The 22,818-nt window shown below is 40.5% G+C and overlaps 1 protein-coding gene across 2 annotated transcripts; it reads left to right on the top strand.

Moving 5' to 3' along the window:
- The first annotated feature begins 1,957 nt into the window (after positions 1 to 1,957).
- On the top strand, positions 1,958 to 21,295 carry col1a2 (collagen, type I, alpha 2). 2 transcript variants are annotated; one of them, XM_044137912.1, is made up of 50 exons: positions 1,958 to 2,158; positions 3,741 to 3,742; positions 4,893 to 4,928; positions 5,321 to 5,404; positions 5,872 to 5,928; positions 6,108 to 6,152; positions 6,313 to 6,366; positions 6,444 to 6,497; positions 6,612 to 6,665; positions 6,758 to 6,811; positions 7,221 to 7,274; positions 7,430 to 7,474; positions 7,575 to 7,673; positions 7,775 to 7,828; positions 8,088 to 8,186; positions 9,049 to 9,093; positions 9,513 to 9,611; positions 9,980 to 10,033; positions 10,112 to 10,219; positions 10,304 to 10,357; positions 10,443 to 10,541; positions 10,752 to 10,805; positions 10,901 to 10,999; positions 11,101 to 11,154; positions 11,257 to 11,310; positions 11,419 to 11,472; positions 11,907 to 11,960; positions 12,053 to 12,097; positions 12,174 to 12,272; positions 12,388 to 12,495; positions 12,597 to 12,650; positions 12,746 to 12,799; positions 13,585 to 13,638; positions 13,743 to 13,796; positions 13,919 to 14,026; positions 14,147 to 14,200; positions 14,589 to 14,642; positions 14,778 to 14,939; positions 15,075 to 15,182; positions 15,424 to 15,531; positions 17,355 to 17,408; positions 17,502 to 17,609; positions 17,699 to 17,752; positions 17,848 to 17,955; positions 18,046 to 18,099; positions 18,752 to 18,859; positions 18,993 to 19,236; positions 19,344 to 19,528; positions 19,622 to 19,864; positions 19,967 to 21,295. In XM_044137912.1, exons 1-50 carry the CDS (start codon positions 2,089 to 2,091, stop codon positions 20,111 to 20,113), a joined length of 4,056 nt encoding a protein of 1,351 aa, XP_043993847.1. In that variant the 5' UTR covers positions 1,958 to 2,088; the 3' UTR covers positions 20,114 to 21,295. The 2 variants fall into 2 exon arrangements, with proteins under 2 accessions (XP_043993847.1, XP_043993848.1); XM_044137913.1 differs by lacking the exon at positions 12,174 to 12,272.
- Positions 21,296 to 22,818: the final 1,523 nt, after the last annotated feature.

Raw genomic sequence — 22,818 nt, 5'->3', positions numbered from 1 at the left:
ACACAGGGAACATTTATTCTATAATCTTTTATCTGTAGAAATGTGGCTCATTTTCAAAAGTGACTACCTAATATTGTATCTTCCCAAAGATAACATCAGACATTTTTTTTTTTTTTTTGTCAGGGATGAAACTGCAATTGGTGTTGTCATTATATTTATGATGGAAAGTTCGCAAACTTTCGGTAAGTTTGCGAACTTACCGAACTTACCGAACTTACTGATTTTAAGATATTGCAGAGAAGCTGAATTATGGGACACACAGAGAGATTAAAGTGAGCGAAGGTGGAGTTTAAACAGTGAATCCATAGCAATCTGCATGCAGGCTCAGCTTGCAGCACTGTGAAAGAGAGCAACGGCGAAGAGCTGAAACTCTTGAGATATAAAAGTTTATCATTTCTGGTGGGAGGTTGCATGCCAAAACTCGACTACATCAAATTCTGTGTCCGTATCTACACGTTTTTTCACATTACTACTTAAAACAAGTTTAAGAGCAAATAGTCTCCTGTGATTATTTGAAAGTTACAGTGAAGCAGCGTTTCCCGACTGTAATCACACAGTAAAGAGCTCTTAAGGCTGATGATGTGGAGCTTTTCAGCCATCTTTAATTCCTTGCCCTGCCTGTCTGGTCTCTTCCACCCACTTCAGGGCTTGAGAGTAGCTCTGCAGCGAGCGGGAGCGCTGCCATCTTTAAATCACATTTCATCTCACTCACTCCTCCTCTTCTTCTTTTTTTTACTCTGTTGTATCTCTCAGGATTGACTCAGGTATAAGATTTGGGTGGAAATCTTGTAGACTGGTGCCCCTCAATGACTTTCCGTGGGTGCAAAAGTTGCGGGTAAGTTTCAGTCAGCAAAAGGCTCTCTGTAAAAGGACGAGGGGATGTAAAAAAAAAGAAATTGACCACAATCAAGAGTCGTTTCTACATTTTAGGGTTGCATAAACAACACCTAAAGAGCACCCATATCATGCACCATCTAAGGAAAGGGGTCTTTATTCTCATAAATATATAAATAAGCATTAGTCTATGGGATGGAATGAGTTGTGTCTATGTGATAAAATACTGGATGTGGCTCTGGATGAATAATGTTGGAGTTGCGGTGGAGCAGATGACATGTCTGGTCATGTGTGCAGGTAAGAGCTGCACAAAGAGAGAGAGAGCAAAGGGAGGAGGAAAGTTAGATCTTCTCTCACACCTGCCTTTTTGACAGTCTGAAGGTTCCCCTAGTATTGTGCGTGAAACACTGCATTCCTCCGGTGGAGTTTTCCCAGAGAGAACGCTGCTGTGGTTCTGACTCGCCTCTGAAACAGTAAAAGTTAAAGCTTGTACATAGGGACTGTATTAAAAATGCTTAGTGGATGAGTTCGGCATAATGTGTTGATATGGGGGAGACGTGAAGCTTTATTTTCAATCAAATCAACGCGAAAAATGAGAGATTCGCCAAATCCGCGCGCAAAGCTTTGACGCAAACGTCCAGTCCAAAATTATTTAACGCAGAATCTCAACATAAGTTGCAAAAATCCGAATAGAGGTCTTCTCGGTGGTAAAATATCCCCACTGAAGCCCATCTTCTTGTGCGCATTATACGCACAAATGTATCAGTAAGCAGGGCCAGACGCCGGTGGCCCTGCGTACTGACCTGATCTTCACCGACGCTCTGTTAAAAGAGAGACTCGAGTTAGGCCTCCATCTGCCTTATAAACCTCGACGCTGTCCACGTCCTCAAAAAGAATGGATCTAATTAAAACGTTGCACTCGTCATCATCGCCAAAGCCTCTGCCAAACTGTTGCTGGTGGAGAGGAAAAAGGCAGGGAGATGCCGGACCACATGACTGCCTCCAAGCTGCAGAGGGATGGGAGTCAGATTGGGTTTCTCCTCTCCCATTGGCTGACGGGCCGACTTTTGACACGCAGACCAGGGACCCTCCTGCCGTATAAATAGGCCTGATAGATCTTTATTATTCTAGCATCACGGCAGCAGGCTTCTGCAAAGTTTGGAGTTATTCGTGTCACCACAACTGTATGCCTGCTTAAAGGTGGTTTAAAGACAGGGGCTCTGCGGCACAAGGAGTCTGCATGTCTGTTTAGACATGCTCAGCTTTGTGGATACTCGGATTCTGTTGCTGCTTGCAGTAACATTATATCTAACATCATGCCAATGTAAGTTTTGATTGTCTACTCTTTCTCTGTGATGGATCTATACTTTTTGGGTCCCTACTTCTTGAGGATGTTTTCGCTTGGCTTTTGTTTGGGACCTACATGATGATGGTCAACCTGAACTCAACCGGACTGAGCTCATGCAGAGGATTCTTCACTTTATCAAAGGATACAATTATTATGTGATTAGTTTTTTTTTGTTTGTTTGTTTGTTTTTGTCTTTTTTAGGGGATAAGTAAGAAAAATATTTATGTGGGTGAGACCTTCATAACAAGCCTCCCCCATCGTTTAATGCATGTTGAATTAACATTGGCACTGTCCTTTAGAAAAATTGGATGGAAAGCTTTTGTGGGGCGTTGGACACATTGTTCCATCCACACAGCCAAGAAATGCAGCTTTGCGTTTCACGTTGCAATGTCTCCCCCTGGTGGCCATGGAGGCTAGCACCTATTTGGCACGAATTTAGGCATTTTTAAAAATTAAATCAACAAGCTACATTTTGCCTAGTAAGAAATAGCATTGATAGAATTAGTACTAAATTAAAAGAAAATTTAAATAAAAAAAATTAGTCTTTAATTTAAAAAAAGTTGTCTCTCTCTTTAAAGTTTCTGTTTTAAGGCTTAAAAAAAAGCTCCCAAATAACAGAGAGTTTCGAAGAAAATACCTCAAACAATTCACTTAAGTTTAGTTTGAGGTGTGTCGTTTCCGTTATAAGGCTGAAAGGGATATGAGGCGACCAGTCTCACATTAACACTCTAGTATGCCACCTGCTGGATCAATGTGGACATGACATGCCAGAGTTCACAGGGAGGTCCCAGCAGCTCCAATCCCAAGCCATGACCACCTGATCCCAAAGCCATCCAGGGAGGAACTGGTGCTCACCTGCTTTAGAGAATAAACAAGAGAAGCAAACTGTCATCAAGACAAACTAAATTGTCTTTTTCAAGGAGCTCAGTAACAGAATCAAAGCACATTGCAGTATACTGGAATTTACAGATGTCATTGGAAATTACCTACATTTGACCTTGTTTTCAGTGGCAGGCAAAAATATTCTAGTCCCGAAGGCATACCCTGCTAGTTCGGGCCTGTTAGCAATTTGCAGCTTTAACATCTGGAATGCTGCAGGTTCACAGAGATGAACGTCCAATACACGGTTAAAACACTTCAGAGTGGTTACAGTGAATCACTGAGTTGCAGCTCCTAGTTTTGTCTGAGCTGACACGTGTTAGGCCGCACGTAATTTGAAGGGAGACTTACTTGTTTCAGTATATACTTTATATTCTTTAAATGTCGAGGAGCGTAGAAGTGAAGGAAAAGCAATCCTACGATCAGACAACACAGATAGCCAGGTTTTATGTTTCACCAGGCACAAAATATACCCAGTATGTCTTTATTTTAATATCTTCAATCAGTATGTCATGTTTTTATAATAGATAATATATTATCTAATTAAAATAAGGATGAATACATCAAGATTGTTTTCTCTGTACATTATGACATTTTCTAACAGAGTATTCCCTCTTCTCCCCCTGCCCTCTCCTTTTCCTCCCTCCTCGCCCGCATCATCATCTCTACAATGCCACAGCGGTTAGTATGCATGCATGCTACCATCATAACATATCTAAAACACAGCTTTACCTCATCTAGTCCACCTTGTCGTGTCTTCCGAATCCCTTGAAACACATCAGGAAAAAGCCACTGTCAGCTACTGCTGACCAGTGTGAGCTGTCTCAGTCACGGCAAGAGGATTTCTTTTAGACTGAGCTGAGCTGTTTCTCTCAGCATTTTCTCTTTCTTCCTGTCCGTCATTAGGTAAGGGTCCTATTGGCTCTAGATCATGTCAGTGAAAGCTAAAACCGTAGTGCTGAGGCACCCATGAGAGCCTGGCACAAAGGATCCTTTCTGAGGACAGCAGAGAGGGGCCAAAAGGGAGGTTTTTCACGACTAGCTGACTTTGAGTCAGTTTGGAGTCTTTATTTGCCTCTCATTTCAGATAGATGCAAAGACCAAGGTCTGATCTCAGGCCTGTGAGGTGGAGAAAAGAAAGAAAAGGCAATTTCTGTCTGAGTCACACTGCTTTGATGGAGATTGCCTAGCCTGAGGTTTGGCAGTTGGAGCTTTAGCAGCAGAAGCATCTTAAGGTGTACTCTGCGTGGTTTTGACATCATCTTAGAATATTTCTTGCCTTAAGGAAACCCTTGTGAATTTTTTTTTTTATTCTCAGGAATCGATTGAGCTCAACTTTGTTGTGCACTATGTTGAACACTTATATACGCATTACACTGTTGAGGCCTTATCTTATTCTGATATTACTGAAAGCAGTATCAATCTTTCATTGACTGATAATAATCACAGGTTCCCACAAAGTAAGACAACAGCATGCTGAAATGTCAAAACATGTATTTATTTCCATTATATACAAGATAGTGTTTAGATAACTGCCTGGTATAGGATGGATCTATTGGCCAAGTACTTGGAATGTTAGACCCACAAAGCACAAGGTTGACTAGAATAGAGATTTGCAAGTTCCAGTAAGATCATTTAAAACGACCTTTAGCTTGTGTCTACTCCCAACCAGTGAATCAAGTTGTTCAGTGCATGTTCAGCGTTTTTTACAATGTAGCTCTCACTCATGCAATGAGGCCTAAGTCTTCAACTTGATTCCTGATAGGAATACTTGCATCTTAAAGCCGTCTAATCTGTGTTGTGGTCTAACCAAGTGATTTCTGCGCTGCAGGGTCCCAGAGGAGACAAAGGACCTCGAGGTGACAGGGTAAGCTGAATAAAACTCTGCTACCTTTGATCTGCCAAGTGAATTCATATATATATTATTTGATGAGTGTGTTCTTTATGAAGCATGATTGGTGAAGTTTCTTGGTGCTGCCTGACCTACGAGCCCCAGTTTGCCACTCCCCTTTGTTTACCACGCATATGATTATTGTACCCCTTGATGGGAATTTTAATATAAAGGCTTACAAATTTTGGGTTTTTGCTTATATTAGGCGTCATTGTCATTGTGAAAATATTTCACAATGACAAGCATTTATTGTTTTTTTACAACAAATTTGCAGCATGTAATTTTGTAATAGTTTTCTCAAATTGCAAACATGGTTTGTTTCTTAAATCCGTAACACGTCATCACTCGGATTATCTTCTTTTCTCCAGGGTTATCCTGGCCCTAATGGAAAAGATGGCAAACCCGGACTCCCTGGCCCTCCTGGCCCCCCAGGCCCCCCTGGACTCGGAGGAGTACGTCTCCCTTTTACACTCAAGAAATACACAGTTTTTCGAAAAACATTCACGTATCTTCAAAAATAGTCTCAACAAACGTTGTTGATGTCACACAAAATCGTGTCTTCATTTGAGTTGTATAACAGACGTGTGTATGATTTTAGTCACTGACTCCCGACCTTTGCCCTTTTGAACTTTTCTAAGACAAGAGATGCATGCTGCCAAATTAGGTCACTGGTGGGAAACTGGAATGAAAAGCAGGTTTACAAAAGCAAAAATATGTTTTAGTCAGTAATATTTCAGGTAAAAACTAGTATTATTATTTTGTCAGAGAATTTCTTTATAATATTAGATTGTCTTTTATGTAAAGACTGAAATTACTGTGACCCTGGTGAGGCTAATGTTAACCTGGCAGTAGCATCGTGTGGTTTACTCATGAATTAAATTGAATTAATTATTGTTCTGTTTTTTTTACCTACTCACAGAACTTTGCTGCTCAATATGATGGTGCGAAAGCCCCCGATCCTGGACCTGGACCCCCAGTAAGTTTCCCGCCCTCCCTACAATACGTCCTATTTTGTCTCAAATCAATAACGCCAAATATTGATTTGTATAAATATCTAAAGGCAATCCAGATAAGCACAATTTATCTGCGTTGCTTTCAGATTAAATCCATCACAGTTTGACTTGAAATTAATCATTTCGTGTTTCTTCTTATCAGGGACTGATGGGACCCAGAGGTTCCCCTGGAATGCCTGGACCCCAGGTAAGGGCATAGTTCAAAAATTTACCTTGAAATTCAAATTCTATTCAAATCCACAAAGACTTTAATAATCCGAAAAGACAATTTAAAAGACACATTGTTGAAAGAGCCCAGAGAGGCAAAGCAGAAATCAATTCTTAGGAATGTATGTGTTATTCAACAGGGACCTCAAGGACAGACTGGACACGCTGGTGAACCCGGACAGCCTGGAAACGATGTAAGTGAACTCCCTCAAATCCTCCTACTAGTTTGAGTTGCCATTCCAACCTTTAATGCTTGATTTCTGTTTTCCAGGGCCCTGTTGGAGCCCGTGGACCCCCTGGACCACCTGGCAAATCTGGAGAAGATGTATGCTTGTGACCTTTTTTCACCGCTTCTTTTGCTCTTCTGCATTTGTTTTTTTTTATTTTTTTTTATTGTCCATAAACAGCTAATGGTGAGTTCTCTTCTATCAATTCATAGGGAAACAATGGCAGACCTGGCAAGCCCGGAGACAGAGGTGCCGCCGGCCCTCAGGTAAGTGGTTATTACTGGGACGCTGAGTTGTGACTTAAGTTCACATTCAGCATTTTTATTCCTTCCTAACCTTTTTTGCTTTGGAATTGTAGGGTGCTCGTGGATTCCCAGGAACTCCTGGACTTCCAGGGATGAAGGGACACAGAGTGAGTGATTTACCTTCTTTTAACCTTTTCGCCTATTTGCCAGAACTTGAACTTGGAATAGAAATTTATTGTGGCTGATCATTCATTATCTGACCCTTCTCTTTTTACCCCCCCAATAATTCCTGGATAATTTGAAAATGCCCCAATTTTAATAGTTGTGGCTTTCATATTGACACCTAATGAAGGCCTCCTGTTAAAATTAATTGAATTAAGTCTTCACTTGAGCTTTGGCCATTGGGACAGAGAAATAAAGAGACATTTTCATTTCACTCCATCTCCCTTCAAGAACTTTTCTATAACAGATCCTTAAAAAATAACAACTACTATATTAGATTTTTTTTCTTAAGTGTTGACCTAAGTTTGCCCTCTTAGTAACAGCTTTAATCATCTCTATTCTTCTGTGTTGTAGGGTTACACTGGTATTGATGGACGTAAGGGAGAACCCGGTTCTGCTGGCGCCAAGGTACAGCACCATTCAACACGCAGATCACTTTCTCACTTTCTGCTTACCTTCTTATTTTTATTTTAAGCCTGTCTCTTTATTTGTGCTTATCTACTTCATATGTTAGCATATAATTACATATATAATGGGTTTTTGTTTTCCTAACTCTCCTATAGGGCGAGTCTGGTGCCTCTGGATCTCCTGGAAGTTCTGGACTGGCTGTAAGTTCACAATAAAACTCAATATTCTTCATCTTATATTCCTGTAAGTGTTTCCATCAGCTGGGGTTTTGACTAACTCTGTTGGACGTTCTGTCTTCAGGGACAACGTGGTCAGCCCGGTGAGAGAGGTCGCCCCGGCCCTGCTGGTCCTTCTGGTGCTCGTGGTTCTGATGGCAATGTTGGACCTGCTGGCCCAGCTGTGAGTAAATGCTCCTTATTTCCAGTCAAAGGAACAAACGAGAGACACTGTTGACGTCAGAAAACTCCTTACACCATGATTGTTTTTCCTCTTTTATCCAGGGTCCTTTGGGTGCTGCTGGCCCCCCAGGCTTTCCAGGCGGTCCTGGACCCAAGGTACATGTCTTGTCACTTCCTGTTAAATAGTCTTGTCACAAAAAAGTTGGAAAACAACAGTCACACATGTACCTTGCAGTCTTTTTTTGTTGTTGTTTGTTTTACAGTAAATCTTCAAATGAAAAGCACAAAAATTGTATATTTTCAGCAATATATACATTTTTGAACACACACTTCTTCAAATAGCATTTAATTCTTAATCACAGCCATCTCTCTATCAACAATACATGAAAAATAATTCAAATGTTGCCATTAACAGGGAGAGATTGGAGCCGCTGGAGGCACTGGCCCATCTGGACCTCAGGGATCTAGAGGAGAGCCCGGATCCAACGGTGTTGTTGGCCCAATTGGTCCCCCTGTAAGTAAAAAAGAAAAAAAGAAAAAGAAACAGTCAACTGGCATATTTTTAAAACTATTATTTGTCTGGGAGATGACTCTAAGTCCTTGATATATTATTGAACACTGGAAAGAGGCTTGTTTTGAAGTTTCGCTTTGAAAATAAGGGATAACTTCTATTTTATATATATATATATATATATATATATATATATATATATATATATATATATATATATATATATATATATATATATATATATATATATATATATATATATATATATATATATATAAACTATAAAACTATATATAGTTTTATATATAGTCTAATAAAACTATATATATATATATATATATATATATATATATATATATATATATATATATATATATATATATATATATATATATATATACACATATATATAGTTTTATTGTGAACTTATATATTTAAATTCTTGTTTTGGCAAGTACATGTATTGTTGTAATATGTACTTCTGTGAACTGATTTTTATGATTTACTTGATATGCAGAAATAATATTTAATATAATTTTTTAAAACCAAGAGAGGAATAGTGTTCCTGTGTTATGTAATTATATTGTACTATTAGGGGATTCAGGCACTTGTGTAGATATTTCATTTGAAAATATTCAGACATCATAAAGATTTATTGGACTTTTTAGATAATCTTCATGTACTACTTAGGTTGTCATAGCACTGTATGTAATTAGACTGAAATCAACTGTATGACCACATTGTACTAGAATTAAACTTGCAACAGTTGACTTTCGATAAGTTAGATTAGTTGTAATTAGGGGCATTGGGGCTATAGAAACATAAATAATTAAATGAAATTAATTTTTCTCTACTTTTCCCATAGGGCAACCCTGGTGCTAATGGTCTGAATGGAGCCAAGGGAGCTGCTGTGAGTATCCACTCTGTTACTGAATCAGTTTTTGGTGTATTCTATGAGTTGCATACATGTAAATAATTTTTGCAGTAGGTTCTCAGGCCTACCTTAAGAATGAAGAAAGGTTTATACACCAAATACACTCAGTCTATACAGTCCCTAAAAGAAAAGTGTGTACTTCCTTTAGTTGTTGAGCTGGACTGCATCCTATATTAGATTTTAGTTGCATACCTGTCAGCTTCTGTCTATGTATACTCAATAAGTTGGATGCATTAAAAAATAATCTCGCTTTGTAACACCTGACACACACAAACTCAACCGTTTTGGTTTTCCTGTTGATGATCAGTTGGATGTCAAAGGGCATTATGTTGACCTCTGGTTCTGAAAGATTTATCAAACGTCAATGCTGACCTGTCACCCTTCCTACTGTAAAGGGAACCCCCGGTGTTTCTGGAGCTCCTGGTTTCCCCGGACCAAGAGGAGGACCTGGACCTCAGGGACCTCAGGGTGCTGCTGGACCAAGAGGACTTTCTGTGAGTATAAAGCTCTCTAGAAAGATTAATCCACTGGATCAACCTCGCACATCTCAGCCTTCACTGATTCTGACTTCTTATTTCGACTAGTCTTAAGTTCCAACAAGTTATCTCTTATCTTTTTTTTATTAATATAGGTAACAGATTGCACAAACTGTACACATTTCTAGCACTTTACTTATGAACTACAATAATAATGGCGTAGAAGCAGTGCTTGTACTGCAGAAGCTTTGCAAAAGAAAGCCCTTTGCTTTGCAGGTCCAAATGCAGACATAATGCTACTGTTTAGCAATGCACACTAATCACACATGATGCTTTACTGGTAAATATTAAGAAAACACTTATTTCTATTTCTCTGAATGTTTTAGGGTGATCCTGGTCCTCAGGGTGTCAAGGGAGACAGTGGTGGCAAAGGAGAGCCTGTAAGTTTAAAAGATGATTTATTCAAAATGCAAAGCAAATCTGTTCAAGACGCTAAACTTCATTGCTGCCTCCCTCAGGGTAACTCTGGCCCTCAGGGCCCTCCTGGAACTCAAGGTGAGGAGGGCAAGAGAGGACCCACTGGTGAGATTGGTGCTAATGGGCCTGCTGGCAGCCGTGGTGCTAGAGTAAGTGTCCTACCATATTCTGTTATGGTAATGTTTGACCTTTGACCTAGCTTCAGTTGCTGATAGCCATGTGTCAACCCTCAGGGTGCTCCCGGAAGCCGTGGTCTGCCTGGTTCCGATGGAAGATCTGGCCCAATTGTGAGCATTATACCCAAGACACTCAAACTTCTGTCCATTCAGTGAGCTACTATTTCTAATATTGACCACGTTTTGACCACAACAGGGTATGCCTGGTGCCCGTGGTGCTACTGGTGCTGCTGGACCTCGTGGACCCCCTGGAGATGCCGGTCGTGCTGGCGAGCCTGGCCCTGCCGGTCTCAGAGTGAGTCTTTTTACTCATTTCTTCATGTAGAGGAAGAATAGACCATCTTAGAGTGACAATGAACTTGATTTATGAAGGGACAATGTACAACTCAAACATAAATGTCATCAACTGACCCACTGTACCAGATTATAGCAAAGGCTTTTTCGCTTCTGCAGTCCCCCTGAAAATGTGGACTCTTCATAACTTCTCCATGTTTGTTTTCTAAAGGGTCTCCCAGGAAGCCCTGGAAGCTCTGGACCCCCAGGAAAGGAGGGACCTACTGTGAGTAAACCTTAGTTCTACTCTCTCTAGAGAGTTGCTGCTGGTCTCATCACTGTTTCCCCAATGGATTGAGGTAACACTTCTTCGTCTTCCAGGGTCCTGCTGGACAAGATGGCCGTGCTGGACCTCCCGGCCCAACTGGACCTAGAGGCCAGCCCGGAAACATTGGTTTCCCTGGACCCAAAGGACCCTCTGTGAGTGGGCATTAAGCAGGACCTGACAAAAAATATGAGCAGTTCAAATTGTACGCGTTTGTTTCAGCTCCGTCTTACCTATAAATCCTGTTTTCCCTCAGGGAGAGCCCGGCAAACCTGGAGACAAGGGATCTAGCGGCCCCACTGGTCTGAGAGTATGTCAGAGAATATAATGTTATGAAAGCATAAACATTTGCAGAATTTCTGTTTCAGTTGTTCGATGTTGCTGTATGCTTAGTTGCTTTCTCTGTTATCAGGGACCCCCTGGACCTGATGGCAACAACGGAGCCACTGGCCCCATGGGAATAGCTGTAAGTGTCTCTGCATAAAAGGCTTGCTGTAATATGCGTTCTAGCAAATGAACCGTGCAAAATATGATTTTAGCATCCATTTTCAAGAATGTTTTCTCCTTGATGTAGGGCGGTGCTGGTGAGAAGGGAGAGCAGGGACCAGCTGGAGCTCCTGGCTTCCAGGTTTGAACAGTTCTCCTCTCTGATTACCAAAATGGAGGCAATACAAGGAGATAAAAGCATTTCTGATGGCTGCATATCGTCTTAGCGTTGAATGTTTATCTTTCTTCAAGGCCACTTAAGACTGGCCTGTCCTGGTCTTAATTTAGCTGAGAGATACATACTGTAGCTTCAATAGTCCATAAGTTCCATTCAGATTTAGCAAGTTAACCTTTAGCAAGTTCGTGATGTTTACTCTGAGGGCAACATCACCATTTTTGTCTGTTTAGTGAGAAATACTCTGAGGGTTTGAGTTTTAGGTAATAATTTGACAGTAAAGAGCACTTTGATACCAATTTCTGTATTGTTTTTGTTTTTTGTTTTTTTTAAATTGTACTCGATTTACTATTTTCTTGTTTCACACTGTTGGGTCTTGTGTTAACGCTTGGTGTTTGTAGGGTCTGCCTGGACCTGCTGGATCTGTCGGTGAGGCTGGCAAGCCTGGAGAAAGAGTAAGCAAATGAACTCAAAACAAGTTTCGCGGATGAAACACAAATATTGGTGCAGTCTAACCAAATCTAACCAAAACGATGTGGTGCTCTAGGGTATCCCAGGAGAGCAGGGAGCCGCTGGACCAGCTGGTGGCAAGGTGAGGTCACTTTGCTTTCACATGCATGTACAAGAACCAGGAGATCAGAAATTAAATAAGCACCTATACTCTGCAGGGAGAGCGTGGTAACCCAGGTGCTGCAGGAGCTTCTGGAGCTCAGGGACCAATTGGACCCCGTGGACCAGCTGGAACCCCTGGACCTGATGGTGGCAAGGTAATCCAAAGGAAGAAAAAATTGTCAAAAACCTATTATAATTATTATTTTTTTTTAAATGTAAGGAAGATAAACAAACAGATGACCTTTTTTCTTTTTCCTTTTCTGCTGCTAGGGAGAGCCAGGAGCTGCTGGAGCTGCTGGGGCTGCCGGACATCAAGGATCTGCTGGCATCCCCGGTGAGCGTGGTGTAGCCGGTGCTCCAGGAGGCAAGGGAGAGAAGGTAAATTGTAGAGAGAGAGAAAAAAAATCTACCACATCCACATATTTTACTATAATCTGTTTGAAAGTTACAGCCCGTCTAACTACTGCTTTCATTCTCAGGGAGAGACCGGACACAGAGGCCCTGATGGAAATCCTGGCAGAGATGGCGCTCGTGTAGGTTAAACTCTCCTGTTCTTTTAAGACACACCTAAAAACAAAATATTGGAGCCGGTCCCCCTTATTGACTATCCCCTTAAATCTCCTACCAGGGCCCTGCTGGACCTCCTGGCCCTCCTGGACCCACTGGAGCCAACGGTGATAAGGTCAGTTGGTGTATTAGTTGCGAGAAATAGATAACTGACAAATCTTGGCAAATGTCCCCAGCGCAGGACTATTCCTGCCAAACAAACAAATATCACCAAAATAAATGTACGCTATGAATGATTCCTGCCAACACTTACCTGCCAACACTCAAGGTAGACTTCTTAAACCAAAGCTTTGCGATAATAAGCTACACTGAGAAGCCATTGGGATTACTGAAGTGTAAAAATATGAGTTCTGAACGAACCTGTAGTTCGTTTTAAAATCTTTTGCTTTTCTCTGCGGTAAAATCCAAATTAAACCTGTAGCAAATTGCTATATTTATAGCAACGGTCTCACTGCTGCCATCTGGTGGGTGTTTTATAAACTGCAGCAACATTCCAGCTACTACCTAGCAAAAGAGGGCGGTGCATATGATTCAATAAAAAAAACGTCCATACATATTTTTTTCTTCCATTTCTGTAATTATTTTAATCCGTTTTGTTCATTTAAAACGTGAATATTTCAATATGAACATACAGCATTTATATATATATATATATACATACATATATTCGATAATGCTTTTTCCTTTCACATTAATTTTATTTGGCAGAATATAGATAAAATGTGCTTTGACCTTATTGATTAAAATAATACTTAAGCACACAGCTGTTATCTTGAAGCCTCTATTAATGTGGCCCTGTAGAGTTCAGACGGCCACGTAAATAGAGCCTTAAGTCTGGTGCATATGTTGTCGTTGATTAAGCATTAGAGTAATTCATATCCTGTCTTTTGTCTCTTTTAGGGTGAGGTTGGTTCCTTTGGACCCTCTGGCCCTGCTGGACCTCGTGGACCCTCTGTAAGATAGATTTCCTATTATTTACATACCTTAACTTCATCATATGTCATCATAAAACAAGGTCTTAGGAAGATCTTTTTTGACCAAGTTCTTCTTATCTACAGGGTGAGCGTGGAGAGGTTGGACCTCCCGGAGCCCCCGGATTTGCTGGACCCCCTGTAAGCCTGAATCTTTAATAGGTTAAAATCACAAAGAGATTTGGATTAAGGCATATACTGAAGATTTGCTTAACAAGCACAAAAGCTTGTCCGGGCGTTTACATCCTTTGGTTCTCCCACAGGGTCTTGATGGTCAGTCCGGAGCCAGAGGAGAGCGTGGACCTGCCGGAGCTAAGGGAGAGAGTGGATCCGCTGGCCCTGCTGGACCCGCTGGACAGTCTGGACCTGCTGTAAGCACATGCACAATCTCGCTTTCTCACTCTTGTTAGGATTGCAGTTCATATAGTGTCATAGGGTATGGCGAGATTTGAAGAGATGAAGAGATTTTTCTTCTTTTTTTTGCTATCTAGGGCCCAGCTGGCGCTGCTGGACCTCCTGGTGCTCGTGGAGAAACTGGCCCTCCAGTGAGTACTCGATTAAAAGCTCAAATGCAGTACCATATGTTGTATATCCACCTGCCACACACATGCTTTCTATCATCACTTTTCAGTGATGATAGAAAGTACATCTTGCGGTACGTTTTGTGGCGTACCTCCTTGTTCCAAATAAAAATTATGATACAGCATTGATATCTGCTAAATTCAGGGATATAACACACGTTTAGCTTTTATAAATATAAGTATTTTTGAAAAATACTCTTTTTCAAAAAAATACACATAAAACTTAACACTTACTGGATAAGAAATATTGTATTAATTAGTTGTGTTTGGTTCAGGTTTTTTTTTATTTTTTAAAAAGCACACGCACACCTACAGGACTCTGTTTCTAACCTCTCTGTGTGTTTTTGTTCAGGGTCTGACTGGTTTGCCTGGTGCTGCTGGCAGAGTTGGTGCTCCTGGCCCTGCTGTGAGTACTTTCATTGTGCAATTCTCCATAAAAACAAACACACACACACACACGCACACACACGCACACGCACACACACACACACACAAATAAGCCACACATTACACAATGTAATCATCTCTCCCTTTTTCTCAGGGTATTGTGGGACCTCCTGGCCCCTCCGGTAACGCTGGCAAAGACGGACCTCGTGGTCTCCGTGGTGACCCTGGTCCCGCTGGTCCTTCTGGTGAGCAGGGAATGGTTGGACCACCTGGTCCTCCTGGAGAGAAAGGACCCTCCGGAGAGTCTGGCCCCGCTGTAAGTACTACGAAATCACATAAAAGAAATATGGCGAGGGGGAAAAAAAACATGATGAGAATTTAATGAAAAGTCCCTACACATCACCTCAAATTGTTATAGTTATTAATCATGAATATTTGTGCATATCCTCAGGGACTTACTGGTGCTCCTGGACCCATTGGCCTTCTGGGAATTCCAGGATTCGTTGGTCTGCCTGGTGCTAGAGGAGATCGTGGTACACCTGGTGGTGCTGGTGCTGCGGTAAGTGCAAGTTAGTACCTAGACACCCCCCTGCCTAAGGACAGGGTAGAAAGCCATCTTATCAATCGCACGTTGTATCTCAGTGGCACAGAAATGTAATAAAACTGTTCAAACAAACGATCACGGATCTTTAAACAGCCCCAGTGAAAAACTGGAATATACTTCAACTGATAATTAGCATCCTATCTGCTGCAACATGTGTTTTGGTCCATGTCTCATTTTCTGTTTTATAATATTCCAGGGAGAGCCTGGTAGACCAGGACCCCCTGGTCCATCTGGAGCCCGTGGTCCCCCTGGTAACATTGGCATGCCTGGTATGACCGGACCTCAAGGAGAGGCTGGACGTGAGGTAACACTTACTCAGACATTTAGCCAGTAAGCTAGTTATTTCTTGTTCAAAATGTTGAAAGGAATGATTGCTTTAAAAAAATGCTGATTGCTGCTGGTGTAGTTAATTTGAAATATATTTAAACTCTATCAACTTATTTCTCAACCAATGCAGACTCATCTTACACAGAACAAGTAACACAACTAGCATAAATTAAACAGAAAGTCAAGTTAACTGTAACCGAACCAAATGGAAAAAAGTATGGAAAGTCACTGGTATAAGGGAGCATCCTATACTTTCCAGGTTCCATACAGCAACATTTTGTTTTGCCTGATGACATGTATTCATATTTTAATAAAAACTACATTATTTGATCAACTGATAGTACAATGCAGACAAAGGTTTAAGAGATCCATCATTGACAATAGTTCAAGCCCAGATTATCAATTGGAGCTGCAACTTTCAGCTCAGCATTATGATTTTTCGTGTGTACTGTAAGACAGATTGATTTCTTAATAATTAAGTATGAATGCACTTTTAGAAGCATTCATACTTCTAAAAGTATGAATGCTTTTAGAAGTATGAAAGCATTCATACTTCTAAAAGTATGAATGCTTCTAAAAGCATTCATACTTAAGGGGGCATACTTACCCCCTTAAGTTCACCTCCTTAAGGGGGAGGTGAAATGTTTTCCCTTTCCTGACAACTTCAACAAAGCTGCATGGTTGGCCTGGATATGTTGCTAGGCTATTTCCTTGTCCTTATTCTCTGTATGCATTCCTGTCTCGTGGGCAGATAAAACCTCGTTTTGCTTCTCCCAGATAAACCAGATTACAACCAGATTACATACTAATCTGGTTTATCTGGTATAAATATTTTAGCAAAACAACAACAACGACATACTTCTTACTTCTGATTCTATTAAGGATGAATCATGCTTTTTGTCAAATGAAAATTTGTGTCTAACTATGATTTAAAAAATGTTTAAATACAATCCAAAAGCACAAGACTTACGTTATTTAAAGATAGAAAATGGTTAAAATGATTTCGGAGTTGTAGAAAAATATTTAGAACCCTATTTGCCAAATGTGGGTCATCTGTAAAAAAAGAAAAAAAATAGTTAATCTAGGCCATTTGATTAGCTGAGCTAATGACAGATAACATCTCTGGTAACTTTTATTGCAGTTTGTGCTTAAATGTGTAACTAGGCTGCAGTTTCTTCATAGTATCAAACACCAGCAGGAATATTCTGAATGAGAAATTTTAGAAGGCAAATTTCAGCTAATAAAAGTTTACTTCAAGGTTTGAGACAGTCATATTACTGCTACTGTAAGACGAAGAAAAGTGGATAAAACTCTCAATGCTTCAATAAACTTCAAGTCAATAAATCATTTATGAAATTGGCATACTTACTCTCAAAACAGTTGTAGAAAGAAATGGTTTATATGTTGACCTAGATACTACTTTTCTTCATTAGTCCATGACTTAACAAGTATAAATTATGTCCGAAATGCAGATAGTAAGCCTACCTGCCTATGGTCAAAATTAAGGAGATTATAAATTTAAAGCGTCCTTCAAATGATCCTATTGCATGTTTTGTCTCTGTATATACCGAATCAATATATTGGATATACTGATTAAATTCCTTTTTCTGACATGAAAAACAGAAATAATTATATTAGTAGTGGGTTTCATTATTGTAGAGTATACACAGAGAAACTGGAGCTAATCAAGAAGAGTTAAGAACAACATCACTTGCTTAAGCATCTCATATGTATATTTCACAAAGTTTGTTAATGAATGTTTTTTTTTTTGCCTTTGTACCCACTCTTTGTCCGAAACAGGGTAGCCCTGGTAACGACGGACCCCCTGGTCGTCCCGGTGCCTCTGGATTCAAGGTAATGTCCTGAGGGTACATTTAAACATGATTGTTTGCAGGAGAAAAACGCCATACGCTCTGAGTTGCCTGTTCTCTTGTTTGTCATGCTTAGGGAGACCGTGGTGAGCCTGGATCTCCTGGTGCCTTGGGACTTGCTGGTGCTCCCGGACCTGCCGGACCAACTGGAGCTGCTGGCAGACCTGGAAACCGTGGAGAGGCTGTAATTATTGTTCTTCTTTGTCTATTCAAATTGTTTACCTTTAAGTATATCAGCTTGTCTCAGTCATGTATTTGTTGATATGTCCCTAGGGCTCATCAGGTCCTTCTGGACCCGCTGGACCCGCTGGAGCCAGAGGCGCCCCAGTAAGTACAATAAATATGCCACACAATATGGTTCCATGAAACAAGGCAACAACACATTTGTATGACCTTGTGTGACAACTACCTGTGTGTTGTAGGGACCTGCTGGACCCCGTGGTGAGAAGGGAGTTGCTGGAGACAAGGGAGACAGAGGCATGAAGGGTCTCCGTGGACATCCTGGTCTCCAGGGAATGCCTGGACCTTCTGTGAGTATCATTTTATTGGCTCTGGTGTTAATTTTGGAAGATGGAGGGCATATAGAATGTGTATGATTTGGGACTTTCCTTTTCCCACAGGGACCTCCTGGTGAGAGCGGTCCTGCTGGAGCCCTTGGACATGCTGGACCCAGAGTGAGTTTAATGCTGAATTAGAGACTATTCTTTATTTGTTCTTGAAGTGATCATAAGTGTGAAGCCACTGTCTTACACAAAACTTAGTTCAAAGTTGTCCAACGTAGTGGTATGTTTTAATTAATGGTGGATTTGTTTAATGAAATGAAATGAAATTTATTCGAACATGATACAAATATAAAAATAAAATAGTGCACAGTAACAAGAAGTGCATAAGAAATGCAACAATAATCTCCCTGAAACTCTTATAGGGAAAGTCTCAAAGAACCCCCACGTTAATGCAGCACAACCTCTATTTGCAATCATGGTGCTTTAGAAAAAAAAAAATTTGCTATTAGCGTGCTCTGCTGCTTGAGCTTAGCATCACAACAAGCAGCAAATATTACTTATTTTCTGGCTTGCAACTTGAAGGAGCTTATTTGGGGTATTGACTTCACTCCCAGGACTGAGCTCTGACTTTCTTGATAAATCATATGCAGCATTTCTTCATATTAGCAGATTTCTTTCGCACAACATTGCGAAAAAAGAAAAAAAAAGAAATGGGTTACCTATTTAAAGACTTCTTTAACACTGGGGCTCCAAGTTCCGTGCATGCTATAATTGTTAGCTGTACATTATTTTAAGTGGCTGTAAACGATTATCTCTTCTTTAGGGACCTTCTGGACCAAATGGACCCCCTGGTAAAGATGGTAGAGCTGGCACACATGGTCCTATGGGTCCTGCTGGTTCCCGTGGACCTCCTGGATATGTTGGACCAGTTGTAAGTTTGACTTTCTATAGCCTATGTATCAGTATTTTAGACAGATTTGTGTGCTATGATTTGCGTTCTATGTCTAAAGTAGAAGATTCAGATAGGTTTGCAGCTTATTGATCAACTGTCATATCCATTGTAGGGCCCTCCTGGATCTCCTGGTCTGCCTGGACCTCCTGGCCCATCTGGTGGCGGATACGACGTCTCCGGATACGATGAATACAGAGCTGATCAGCCAGCTCTCAGAGCCAAGGACTACGAAGTCGATGCCACCATCAAGTCTCTCAACACTCAGATTGATAACCTGCTTACCCCCGAGGGATCCAGAAAGAACCCTGCCCGCACCTGCCGCGACATCAAGCTCAGTCACCCCGACTGGAGCAGCGGTAAGCAGCTTACAGGCCCTGATTTAGGATGATGCATTTATATTAGCTTGCCACCCTCCTCCAAACCCAAAACATTCGACTGATACCCCATGCCTTCTCCTCCTCAGGATTCTACTGGATTGACCCCAACCAGGGCTGCATCAATGATGCCATCAAGGTCTTCTGCGACTTTACCACCCGCGAGACCTGCATCTATGCCCACCCAGAGAGCATTGCACGCAAGAACTGGTACAGAAGCACAGACAACAGGAAGCACGTGTGGTTCGGAGAGACCATCAACGGCGGTACCGAGGTGCGAGGGGGACGCAGTTTCAAATAAGAATGACTACCGTGAATTTGGCCATCCTTCGAAATCCTAACTTTTCTGCTTGGTTCTGTCCTGCAGTTTACCTACAATGACGAGACCCTCAGCCCACAGAGCATGGCCACGCAGCTGGCTTTCATGCGCCTGCTTTCCAACCAGGCTAGCCAGAACATCACCTACCACTGCAAGAACAGCGTTGCCTACATGGATGGTGAGAGCGGCAACCTGAAGAAGGCCGTTGTGCTCCAGGGCTCCAATGATGTGGAGCTCAGGGCCGAGGGCAACAGCCGCTTCACCTTCTCCGTGCTGGAGGATGGCTGCACTGTAAGTACAGTTTTTGCTATTTTAGGCTCTTTGTAGACATTGAACTCCACCGTTTTTCAATGTCTGATCTCCATTTTTTTTTTTTTCCTTCACCATTTGCAGACACACACTGGTGAGTGGAGCAAGACAGTGATTGAGTACAGAACAAATAAACCAACTCGCCTCCCCATCCTCGACATTGCACCTTTGGACATTGGTGGACCTGATCAGGAGTTTGGTTTGGACATTGGCCCAGTCTGTTTCAAATAAATAGACTCATGACAAATTAACACCAAAACGAGAGAAAGAACAAAAAAAAAAAGAAATCTCTGCCCTTCTCTGTTTTTTTTTTTTGTACTGAATGCTGACTTCTCTCTGCACATCCACTTGCTTAAGATGGGCAACTATCGGAGAGGACCGAACGGACTGAACGGAGATTTTGTGCAATGCAAATTAATACAGCCAAACCCAAAGGGACGTGGGAAAACACCTTGTTGTGGAACATCATGGCATCTTTTTTTGTAAAAAATGAAAGAAGTGTAATAAAAATGCTGAAAGTATGCATCACTTTTTGTGGTCTTTGTATATCTTCCAAAGAAGAGGTTTAAAACCACAATTTCCAAGAACAAAAAAGGTTTGAACTACCTCATGCCTGTACTCAAAGAAAATAGTATTGACGAAAACCTGAGTCCACAACCGAGATGTTAAGACTTCTAATGCTTCAAGCTTTGTCCTGCTTGGAAGGTGCTCAGTTACTTGAAGCAGAGACCTATGGTGCTAAAATGCAGCTGTGGAACGAACCACTTTTTACTGTATTACTTTGTATTGACCTATGAGGAGTCTTACATCAATCCCGCTGATACTCCCCCACTTTAAGCAGGTGGAATGTTCCTAAAGCCTTATGTCTAATGTCTGTTTTCTGTTTTTTTTATTTTTTTATTTTCTGACTTTTTTTGTCCTTCAAAGTTTTTTCAGGCTTTTCTTTTGTACTGCCCCAGTTCCACTCTCAGTGTTCACATTGACAGCACACTTTTCCTCCAGTCCCAAATGGTTTTCAGGCGGCCTTTCTCTCTCTCAAACAATGACACCACAAAGTCTATTGTACCTATTTTGTATATGTGAGATGTTTAAATAAATTGTGAAAAGTTCTGAAATAAAGCATGTCCAATGTTCCAAAACCCACAAACCATGCAGTGACTTTTATGTTTTAATGACATCATTGAAGGCGTGTCACTGTAATGTATTATTATTTTATTTTTATTTTAGTTTTTTATATATATATATATATCATTTCATCTGGTCTTAGTTGTGCTGACGATTTATGTATCAGCATTGACTTAAACATCTTCCTATTGTGGAAGCAGAACACTATCATGAGTCACATCCCCCTTTATGTTGCCTCTCATCAGAACATCCAACTTTAATGTATAGTAAACTTCTGTTTACACTCTCCATGTCATTGTGTGATTTCTAATGTGCATTTTTCTTGTAAATATGCATTTTCCAATGTAGCTTTTTTTCTTGCATAAAACAGCTTTTGCATCCAAATAAACCTCTGAGTTTGGATCAAGGCTTAAACTGTATTGATGCATGACTATAGATATTAGCTTCTTTATGTGACCCAGCATTGCAGATATTTTAGTTGTTTAATTGACTCAGAAGAACTGGGGACAGGTATTTAAAGACCCTTTGGAGACTTGTCAGTGGTGCTGATACTGCTGAGATAGGCCAAACAGTACAGGAAATAGGCAGGAAAATGCCTTGAAAGTAGGGCGCGGTGGACTTGTGAAAGCCGCGACTCACGTCACTGATAAATATAGTCAGCTGCAATACCAATTATAACCACAAGATGGCAGTGAGGTATAAATGTTTCTTACACTATAAGGTGCCAAAAAGAAACACGTTGAGCACTTAATTTGAATACAACTGGCATTAGATTTATGAGTGTCAATAACTCGGACTAAAAGCTGATTAATATTTAGAAATGTAAAAAAAAAATAGCAGTTGACGCAAAAAACACAGACAATTATTAATAATACAAATATTGAAGGGAACAAATGACAACAAATATCTGGGTACAATGGTACTGCAGAATCTGCTTGAAAATTCAAGGAAGACATGGAAAAATGAAAATAGCAAAACGTGCTACAGCTTTGGGGAAATTCAGATCATAAAGTAATGAATATTCTATATAATTCACTTGTAGTGTCATGTATTACTCAGTGTGTGGTGTTCTGGGGTAACAGCTATTCAAACATCTACGACCCTTACACATACCACAAAAATGAGAAATCACAAATTAACTGTATTTAATGTTACACATGTTAAAACTTGCCAGTTTGATCAAATCCAAAGTTACAATAATTATGTCCAATTTACTTAAAAGCAATATCCTAGAAATGTTTACAGAAAAGGCAGTTTATAATTTAAGGAGCAAAGACAATGCGTGGGTACAACAAAAACGAGTTTGTGTATTTCAATTTGAGCAATGGTTTAGAACAAAGTCAAAATATGAATGAATTTTAAAAAAATACAATAAAAAGACATTTAGGAGAGACATAAAGCTGAGGATGGATGAGTTTAAGTGAAAACCTCACTACTTCAATTGCTATACTTTGCTGTATGAAACCTTTTCATACAGAAATTAGATGTTTTAGATGTTATGTTTTGTTGGTATGCAAAATATTTAGGCAGTGTGCAAAACCAGTTTGTGCAATTTTATGCACAACTAAATTGACCCTTGTATCTTGATCAAAATGGATAGCACACTGCAAAGCATTTAGAACATATCACAGTTTCTATGGCTGTCTATATCCATAAAAAAATCCGCCACACCTGTACAGAGTAACCATTACACTGTAAAATGTAAAAGTAAAGTGTACTCAAAAAGAAAAGTGACCTGAACTCATTCCAGCTTAGTCTGATGACTATAGGCTACTAACTTAAACTTAGCAAAGACAACTTTCTACTGAGGC

Source organism: Gambusia affinis, linkage group LG14 (genome assembly GCF_019740435.1).
Source record: "Gambusia affinis linkage group LG14, SWU_Gaff_1.0, whole genome shotgun sequence".
Lineage (NCBI taxonomy): Eukaryota > Metazoa > Chordata > Actinopteri > Cyprinodontiformes > Poeciliidae > Gambusia > Gambusia affinis.
The sequence above is the reverse complement of the archived record's forward strand: the minus strand, read 5'-3'. Positions and strand labels throughout refer to the sequence as shown.

Excerpts from the sequence above, each read along its gene's own strand:
- col1a2 (XM_044137912.1), top strand. The coding sequence starts at position 2,089 with ATGCTCAGCTTTGTGGATACTCGGATTCTGTTGCTGCTTGCAGTAACA. Across the intron at positions 10,220-10,303 it reads CTGGCAGCCGTGGTGCTAGA|GGTGCTCCCGGAAGCCGTGG; the intron begins GTAAGTGTCCTA and ends GTCAACCCTCAG. Across the intron at positions 13,797-13,918 it reads CCGGATTTGCTGGACCCCCT|GGTCTTGATGGTCAGTCCGG; the intron begins GTAAGCCTGAAT and ends GTTCTCCCACAG.